General features: G+C 48.5%; 1 protein-coding gene across 1 annotated transcript in view; it reads right to left on the bottom strand.

Annotated features, from left to right (window-relative positions):
- Positions 1–587: 587 nt before the first annotated feature.
- LOC131109625 (synaptopodin 2-like protein) overlaps positions 588–10,142 on the bottom strand; it is a 26,772-nt gene continuing 17,217 nt past the window's right edge. Inside the window, exon 6 of the mRNA XM_058061823.1 lies at positions 588–3,832. Within this exon, the coding sequence (XP_057917806.1) occupies positions 1,299–3,832 (2,534 nt within the window). The 3' untranslated portion in view covers positions 588–1,298. The remainder of the gene's footprint in view (positions 3,833–10,142) is intronic.

Raw genomic sequence — 10,142 nt, 5'->3', positions numbered from 1 at the left:
GTATGTAATCATATGACTGTTTATGTCTTAATTAATTTACATTTTAGTTCATTAAAATGTATAAATAATACAAACGAAATAGTCATTTAATTGTAAAATACTGTGAAGTAATTTTAAAACCAGTTCATACTGTATTTTTCATGAACAGTACAAAACCGTAAATTTCAGTGACAGTAAAAAGATGTTAATTTTACAGAAACATAATGGTAATCCTGCTGCCAGTTGTTTACCGTTTTTTTTTTTACAGGAAAATTTCTAACAGTGCACATTAGAGGCGTCAGTGCAGCATTGTGTATCCCCCAGCTCTATCGGTCCGTTGCTCATTTTACATCTATGGCTGTTTGTCAGATATTATGTCAAGCAGGCTGCAGCTTCTGCATGAACACACCTCCCCCATGTGGTAAAAATGAGAAAAACATGTTCGTGATTGGCATTGATGTGAATTGAATCTGAGATTTCCAAATAACCATATAATAAAATACGGTAAAAGATTGGAAAATGAATGACAGGAAGACCAGGAAGTGTGAAAGTGGGCGATGACGTGGGTGACACCAGAAGAAAAGGAATGACAGCTGAGGTGAGTCAAGTCTATTTTTATTTGGCCACCATGTCTCTGTGGAATAGAAATCACAGCCACGGGAGAGGGGGGGGAGATATGCTTGCCTCCTGTCCCATGTGGACACATTAGGTTTTTTGGGTGTGATATTACGAAAAACAAACAAAGCACTCACCACTATATTCAGTAACATAAAAAAACCCACTAAAACGCAACGGGGTTATATAGTTTGCAAATTGAATTGTACTAATATTGTTTTAACAATATTTCCATCGCTTCACAGATCCAAAACTAAATCAGTCTATTCCACATCCTCTATACTTCATTCTGATTTCAGTGTCTTTGTTCCCTGCCTTTAAAAATCTGCTTTTCTAATCCTGTCGCCTTTCTCGAGTTCTCCGAGGTACCTTTCCTTTGCTAAACCAGCAAAACAACCTAAACAACCTTTACACCAGAACCAATGAGGATCAAACAGTAATCAACAGAGTGATCGATTCGTTGATCAGGTTCTTGTCATTGATTGAATCTAACCTAATCTTGAATAACAACATTTAAGGGATACTTAGGAAATCCGACCAGAACTTCAGCTCACAAATCGAAGTGGGGGGGGGGAGTCACAGTTGATGCACTACTGTGCTGATGGGGACTTCGTACAACTTCATGTCAAAAAAATTTGAACTATCCCTTTAACAAACTCAAATGTGTTTAGAACTAAAGTGTAGTGCTATGTTATGGGTCCAGGTCAGAATGGGTTAGCTTGCCTGGCAGATCCAGGGCGCCACACGCAGGGCTGCAAGCCCAGACTATAGGTGCTGAACCTGGGCCTGGGCACCCTACTAAATTGGCTGCCGGTGGACGTCTGCTGCATTGTACCGGAGTAACCAAGAGGACTCAGATCCGGTGCACTTTTAAACTGCCCATTGGCTTGTTGTTTCTGGGGCTGGGAGCCCTGAAGGGGGAAGCACGAGGGGGACCTGACTGGGTGTGGCGCTGAGGCAAAAGTGGGAAGCTGGGGGAGGGGGGCTGTAGGCGCAGGGGGCAGGAGAGGGGACAAGGGTCCAGGGGACCACCGAGGTTGATAAGGTGTGGTGGGTGTCTGAGCTTGACAGGGGGGCGTTTGCAGCGGAGGGGATGCCATGTCTGAGCGCCACATTGGTTCCCCGAGGGTGGTGGCCGATCGAGGTTGGATGAGCTTTAGTGTGGGGGCTGTGGCTATCGGAGGGGGTGTGGAGAAGCGCTTCACTTCATACACTTGCGTAGTTTTCTGAGGGCTACCTGGCTGATGATTGGAGGCACCCTGCGGAGTCACGCCTCCATAGCTGAACAGAAATGAGTTGAGCTGGTAGGGCTGGTGGTTCATGATGTCCACTTCCTTGTTGAAGGCTTTCTTCCCTTTGGGTCCAGGCGGTCCGATCTTTGTCGCCTCTGCCTTCTTCTGGGCTTTAGGGGGACATGAAGGTGAGAGGAGGGGGTTGTAACTAATGGGAGGGGGGGCCCGGATGTTTGAGGAGTACTTCCACGTGGACGGGAGAGAAGGTGTCGGTGAAGGCTCCCTGGTCTGGGAAGGAGAGAATGGCGCTGCAGACACAGGGGAGCTTTGTTCAACAACGTATCGACCCATGCGGTTCTGGCGGCGGGCAAACATCTGACCCCCCTTCCCTGCCAGTTGAGTTGCCTGAGGGGTATGTGGTTTTGGAGCAACAGGAGGTGGCCTGGGTCCCCGTTGAGCTTGCATGAAGTTACAAGCCTCGGCCCCCAGCCTCAACCAGTCCTCCTCGGGCCCGGACTCATGACAAACCTCAGCACCGGTTGCAGCACCAGGATCTGCACCGACTGTTCTCCCACAGGAGTCATCCATGCTCTGCACCATGGCCATCAAGGCGGGATTAGGGGACACATCTTTGCTCTGGATGGCGCTGAACATTGGCTTTTTGTTGCTTCTTTGTCTCGCATCATGAAGGATGCCAGTGCGACCGTCTGGGACAGAGGTCCGCTGTTCACAAGTGGAGGTCAAGCCAGAGGCTTGAGGAGGCGGTGCAGTGGCAATGGCAGCATGGGTACCTTGGGATGGTACTGCAGGGATGCAGGGATGAGCAGGTGCAGCTGGAGAAAGCTGTGTGGGAGGAGGAGACATGGGAACTTGCACCTGGGAGATAGGAGGAACAGAAATTCCAGGGGAGTGAGGTTGATAAAAGGTAGGGGGTGAGTGAAATGCCTGTGGAGGTGAGAAGGATTGAGTGGCTGATGGATAGGTTTGGGAACCTTGAGGATCAATGGGGGAAAGAGGGTTGGAGTGTAAAGCTTGAACCAAGGCGTGAGGGGGAAATGGATTGGACGGAGGTGAAGACAACAAGGTGGGGGATAAGAGACCAGGGGAGCTGACGGAGGAGGTGGCACTGTTATTTCGAGCTGGAATGTAAAGGGAGGTGCTGGACACCGCCCTCTTGGCATCCAGCGGGGTGGTCATCATGATGACGGCCTCCGCAGGTTTGCTTACTGGGGTGGTGGAGGATGGTCTGGGCTGGGGAGGGTGAAACATCACAGACGTGACAGATGAGCGAGAAGGGGTGGGGCCAGGAGTGAAGGGTCGGGCGGTGCGATTGAGAGTTGAGGCAGTAGTATTTAAACTGGCATTCAAGCTAGGATCAGAGCAAGGACTTGGACTGAGATTGGTGCATTGGCCATTTCGTTTTGTAGGGAAGCTTAAAGGGGGTGACCTTAGCGTAACACTAGCCCTACTTATGGCGACTGCCCCCTCGTTGTGAAGAATTGGCGCAGACATTTGGTAAGATGGCAGGGCTGGTTGCTTCATGCTCTCCAACCCCATTACATCCAAGCTTGGGAATTGATTGACAGGTGCCTCTAGTGTTTGACTGTGGTCGTGTGGGCTATGAAATCCCTGGCTGTGATTGGCAGTTGTTGGAGTGGTGGGTGGGCAAGCGGCGCTTCTCCTGTCCAGCAGGTCTAAGTAACCACTGTCCCATGTGGGGTCAAACGAAGCTGAGAAGCCCTCCTCATCAACCTCAGAGCTTTGGACGGAGCTCCCACCTTCCTCCTCCGTCTCCCCCTCGGTGGTCTCCCCGCCCCTGTCCTCCTCCTCAGCCTTGCCGAAGCAGGTCAGTGTGTACTTCTTGGCCCTCTGCCGCCGCTTCTTGAACATCAACACCCCTTTGGAGTTTGGGTTGGGAGCATTGGTCAACAGGGAGGCGATACAGCGGCATTTCGAACGAGCTTCTTTCACCTGCTTCTCCACCAGACTAGGGCCACGCTGCAGCTCTGTGGGATGGAGGAGAAACCCAAATAAGCGTCAAGATGCAGGTTAGAACAATGTAGAGCCTGACCAGACTGACTATATTCTTGGCAGTGACAGTGAGGATGGAGTTATGCATTTAGGCCCTGCCCACACAGAAACGTTCCTGTATTTTTAATTTTTTGGGGGGATGAAAAATTTTAGCGTCCAAATTAGTAAACAGTTGCAATCAGATGGGAATGGATCACTGTGTGAAAACAATGTAAACAGACAGAACAGAACCACGTGACACACCAAGCTATAGAAGAAGAAAGAACGCATACGTATAATACCGTCCTCTTCCGGTTTCCAAGGCTCATATAAACTTATGACAAAGTGGAATTACTTGTTCCAGTCATTTTGGAGAAAAAGACAACAAAATATTAGGAGACTGTGGACTGGGGTGAGTCATGTCCGTTGAAATATTGAGCTATTATGTTGGCTTGTTATCAAAGTTCACTTCTGGTCATGTGACAGCAATGGGGTGGCAACAGATGGGTGACGTCATTGTTTCGGAAAAACGCTGGTTCAGCCGTCTGTACATCAGAATGACAAGAAAGCGTTTTAAGACTTTCCCACTCTGGAAGCAGTATTCAAAAATTACTGTTTGGAGTTGTTTTCAGAACAAAAAAAAATCAGTAAAACTCAATTATTTTTTCATTCATTCATTCATTTTCTACCGCTTATCTTCACGAGGGTTGCAGGGGTGCTGGAACCTATCTCAGCTGTCTTCGGGCGCGAAGCGAGGTACACCCTGGACTGGTGGCCAGCCAACCATTCCCACTCACATTCATACCTATGGACAATTTGGAGTCGCCAATTAACCTAGCATGTTTTTGGAATGTGGGAGGAAACCGGAATACCCGGAGAAAACCCACGCATGCACGTGGAGAACATGCAAACTCGTAGCTGTGAGGGTGAGATTGAACCCAAGTCTCGTAGCTGCGAGGCCTGCGCATTTAAACACTCGAACGCCGTGCAGCCCAGTAAAACTCAATTATTTTAATTGTTTTTTAATTTATCCTAATTTGATCTAATTCTAGCTCGTAAATGGCAGCTGTAACACAAATTGTATAGCTAGCAGTTCAATGCAAAAATCAGCAAAGAGACAGCTCGGAGTTAGTTGGGACATTTTTATGCCAAGGTACCACTGTATAACAATAACTGCACTGCCCTAGTCTCTGGCAGGCCATGTAATCCGTGATAAGTCAAACAGCGACGGTAGATACAAATAACTTTGGTCTTGCTACTAGAGCCATCTGCCAGGGCTTTGAAGCTAACTTTACCAATCTAAATACTCTTTTCTTTCTCAGTTTCCAATCAATATTTGTTCCAGTTCCCGTGCTTCAATCAAACTAAAATCAAAGTAAAATTTGTCAACATTAAATCAAAATGAGTAGCTGTATCTATTTTATGTTTATTGTTTAATTTCATGTATCTTTTAAGGGCAAAACAAAATGTGCAGCTCCAAATAGAGTGGAAACTTCAATAAATAATGGTAATGGTAAATTTCATTTGAACATGCATCAGATTACAATTGAGTGATTGAAGTGAGATCACATAATCAGTTCCCAGTTGCACATGTCCAAAAGGAGTAGGAAGAAGCAAAGCTTATTAAATCCTACCCCTCCATCTGGTACTTTTACAATCAGTAACTGTTACATTTGTACACTTCCTGCCTTTCTAATATAATCTTATATCTATTATAACATAAGTTGTTTTTATTTATTTTATTATTTTGTATTTTTATTTATTTTTGTCACATACCAAAGTACGAGGTGATATGACCATACAATGACATAATGGATACCATAGTAACTGTCAATATAGTGATATACTATATAGCACATCATGACTGGTTCGAGACTCTTCATCCTTGGATTTAGCAAACATCAACTGCTTGTATTGTTTCTTGAATTGGCTCATCACTGTGCATTGTTTGAGGTCCTTACTCAATCCATTCCATAGTTTGATTCCACATACTGAAATGCTATGGCTTTTTAACGTTGTCCTAGCATATAAATGATTCAAATTTAGTTCTTCCCTGAGATCATATTTCGCCGATATTAATATTAACCGATTCCTTGACAGAATCAACAGTAATAACTTTTAATCGAGCTTAACTATTCAGAATTCTTCATTTGAAAAACAAATCAAACTTTTTACATCAGTCCTGCCAGTGAGTCTTACCTTTGTTCTGGCTTGTGTGTCCACTTGCTGACTGAGATGTTGGATCCCTAATCATTCTACACTAACTTCGCTTAAACATGTGTGTGTGTGTGTTTTAACACCCCCCCACCCCCACCCCCCTGGGGCCCTCCTACAGTACACAGACACATCCTTACCCCGTCTTTCATTTAGTGTATGACTCACTGCTGCTTGCTGCTTCTTCCCTCAGTAGTTAAAAACCTTTGTCTCAATGTGGCAACCCCAAACCAACCAATGATGTCAACTCACTATTCCTGTCTGTCTGACGGGCATTCAACACCTGTCTGGTCTCTGTCTCACACACACACACACACACACACACACACACAAGGAGATCCCCTCACTAAGAAATATTTAGAGGGCAGTGTCATTTAGTGTATATGACTATTGATAATATGTAAAATGTGTTTGTATGGCCCTTTTTTGTATTTTAGAAGCCACTTTTGAACATTTATTACTTTTTTTTTTGTCCCGTCCAGCCATTGGGGCAGATAGTATTGTTGATCTAAATGCCCTTACATGCTAAACAGATTTGCTCTGTGTCAGGAAAGGAGAGACAAAAACAGCAGCAACAGTGACAAACAGAACAGTTAAATGTCAATGATGGCTAAGGGAGATGATATCAGTGAAATGAAACAGTCCAAGTTACCAGTAGCAATAGTAACAATGACATGAACCGTGATAGTAAACATAATTACAGCCATACAGTTACAGTAATTAAAATCTCACTGCTTGACATCATTTTTACTGAAATGATAGCATACCAATAGCATATAGACATCAGGGATAAGATGGTAGATTGTGTAGAGAAGCACCCATATGCTGTGAGTGTCCATATGGAGGTGTGTACTTCTGTGTATACATTCATATATGTGTGCGTAAGTATGCTCGTGTATGTGAATGTGAGTGTGTGAATGTGTAATTGTCACTGAGAATGACAAAAGGAGAAAGACTGCCTTCTACCACCCAGCAAACCCCGCCCCGCGCAGCCAGGTCAAGCCCCTACCGCCAGAGATCCTCCGGCAACATGGGTGTTCAAAGCCAGGGCCGACTTCCCAAGACCCGCCCCCGAAGCATCTCCCCAAAGAGACCAGCAAGAGGCCATGGGGGAGCAATCCCAACCGGCAACAGGGCGCCAGCAGGCCGGAGGAGAGCCGCACCCCCGAGGCCAGCGGGAGACCATACCCCACTGGGCAGAAGGGCATCGAGGGCCACACACCTGCGAGCACAAGGGTGCCCCCGCCAACTGTCCACGGCCGGAGGCGCCGCCCCCCACACACCCCCAGGAAGCGGAACCCGGCCCTGACCACTGATATAGGACCGCCCCGGCCAGGACAGAAGAGGCCCGGGCACACTGCCCCATGGAGGACCGGGCGGCAGAGATGGAACGCCCTGCGCCAGACCCCCGCAGAGCCCCCCCCCCGTATATCTATATAGCCATACACACACACGCACATATATATATATATATATATATATATATATATATATATATATAATAAAACTAATTAAGTATTTAAAACAATAAATACATAAAATCAGCTCAGACACACGCGCACACCCCATCCACTCAATATGCACACACGCAAGCACACACTGTGGACGTCCCCGGGTGGGGCGTCCGGGGCGTCACAGGGCGGGGGACCCAGGGGTCCCAGACCCACAACCAGGCCCCAAGCCCAGGGAGACACAGACCGCCAAGGGATAGCACCCCCAGACCCCCCTCGACCACGGCGTCGGGGCTACGACAGTGTGGCAGACAAAGGAGCGGGCGAGGGGAGGAGGCCCGCACATGAGCAAGCGGAGGGGGCGTGCAGGCGAGTAGTAAGGCGCTCCACCACGCCGGCCGACACCCGCCGGGCAGCTCACCCCCGTGAGGGAGAGCCATAGCTCCAAGTCATGGGGAGGCCAAGCACCAGAGCCGAGGAGTCAAGAACAAGACTGGGGATGGGCAAGGACAGCGATGCAGCAGAGCATAGGACCAGTGGCAGCAGACACCCAAAGGCCCGGGAGAGCACCGTCCCCCCAGCAGGCCCCACTCCGAGGAGCATGCCCCCCATCCCCACACGCCACCCAGGCCCCCGTCCTCATGAGCAAGATCAGGCCCCCTCCCAACACACAGCCTGGTCCCCGCAGCAGCCACCACAGCGCAGCAACCCCAAGCCACCACCGTAGACTTCCAGCAGCGCGGACCCCACTGCCTGGAGGCCGGCGAACGCCCCCTCAAGGGCACGTTGGTGCCCGCAACCCAGGACAGACCGAGGGAGGTAGCGCCAACCATGACCCTAGGGCAAGCCCTGGCGTCAGTTGGTTCCAGCGGGACCCCCAGGAAGGCTAGGCAGACCAGACCAAAATATCCTGCAGCCCAGGGCACCCCGAGCGAGCCGCCAAGCCCCAGCAGCCAGCGGACCAATCGTGGGGGTAGGCAGAAGGCTCTCCGGTCCAGCCCGTTATGCCTGTGTGTGTAATGATGGTATTGTGTAGATTGTGTAATTAAAAATAGGCCTGCCCCCATAGGGCTGACCTATGTGTGTGGTGTATGTGTATGGAGGGAAGCTGAGCAATGGTGGGTCCCATGCCTGCCCAGATCCCCCCCAGAACTTACTTTTCAGTAGTGTCTCTTCCTGAGTTACTTACTACCTTATGCGGTGGGGGGGTTTGTGTCCCAATGAGCCGAGGAGCTAAGTTGTCAGGGGCTTTTCTGTCCCTGGTAGGGCCACCCACCCCCGTTCCCTGTTCCTGTTTCCCTTGCCTGGGTGTGGGTCTGGAGCCAGACCTGGAGGTGCGACATGATAGCTAGCGTCTGGTGGCTGGGCCTACACCATCGGACCCAGCCAGCCACAGTCCAAAGAGGCAACATGGGCCCACCCCCCTCATTGGAGGGGCCAAATTGGTATGACCGGTGTCAGTTTGGGTTGCATACGTTGGGCTAATTTCCAGTGAGGGTTGGACTACGCCGATTCTGTTCGGAACTTTTGTAAACAGAATTTTGAGGTGCAGCCAGGGGGTTGAGGGATACGGTTTGGTAGCTGTAGAGTTAGGTCATTGCTTTTTGTAGATGATTTGGTTCTATTGGATTCATCGGGCTATGATCTTCAACTCTCATTGGATTGGTCACAGCCAAGTGTGAAGTGGCTGGGATGAAACAGCACCTCCAAGTCAGAGTCCATGGTTCTTGCTCGGAAAAGTGTCATCTCCGGGTGGGGGGTGAGATCCTGCCCCAAGTAGGAGGAAATGAAGTAACTTGTGGTCTTGTTCATGAGTGAGGGAAGGATGCAATGCAAGATTGATAGGTGTATCATCTGCAGTAATGCTGCAGATGTCCATTTACTGGTCTATTGTGACCGAAAGGACAAGATTGCGAGGATCTCTATAGGGTGGCTGGGCTCTCCCTTAGGGAGAAGGTGAGAAACACTGTCACGGACTCTGAGTAGAACCGTTGCTCCTCCACATTGAGAGGCGCCCAATGAGGTGCCTCGGGAATCTGATCAGGTTACCTGGAGCACCTCAGGATTTGCCAGGAGGAGCTGGAAAAAAGTAGCCAGGGAAAGGGAAGACGGAAGTCCTGGCTTCCTTGCTAAGGCTGCTGCCCTCGCGTCCCAACTTCAAATAAGATGGATGAATGGACGCTTACTTATGTTTATTATTTTTCCATCCCTTGTTCACTTTAATGGATAAGCAGCATAGAAAATGGATGGGGGGATATTCCCTTTAATATGACTTCATGCAACCCCTATAGATGATAATAATGGCTGTATTGGCCTGCTCATAACTCATTGCTGCTGCTGCTGCTGATACTAAATGCCACTCCACACACACACACACACGCATTCACACTGCAAACTCTATAGCTCTGTATGTGTGTGGAACATGAGAAAGGGCAGGTCTCTGAGCTAAGTTTTTCCCATAGTTAAGCTCTTACCTACGTCATTAGGACATATATTTGACAAATTACACATGTATCTGTTATTAGAACATAACTATAGCACTACTAAATAGTAATAAAGTAAGTAGTTCATTTAAGCACTCACATACAATATGATATACAGCAGGGGTGCTCATGAAGTCGATCGGTGGTACTGGTCGATC

This window comes from Doryrhamphus excisus, chromosome 22, assembly GCF_030265055.1.
Source record: "Doryrhamphus excisus isolate RoL2022-K1 chromosome 22, RoL_Dexc_1.0, whole genome shotgun sequence".
Taxonomy (NCBI): domain Eukaryota; kingdom Metazoa; phylum Chordata; class Actinopteri; order Syngnathiformes; family Syngnathidae; genus Doryrhamphus; species Doryrhamphus excisus.
Note: the sequence above shows the minus strand (reverse complement) of the source record. Positions and strands in the feature narration are given on the sequence as shown.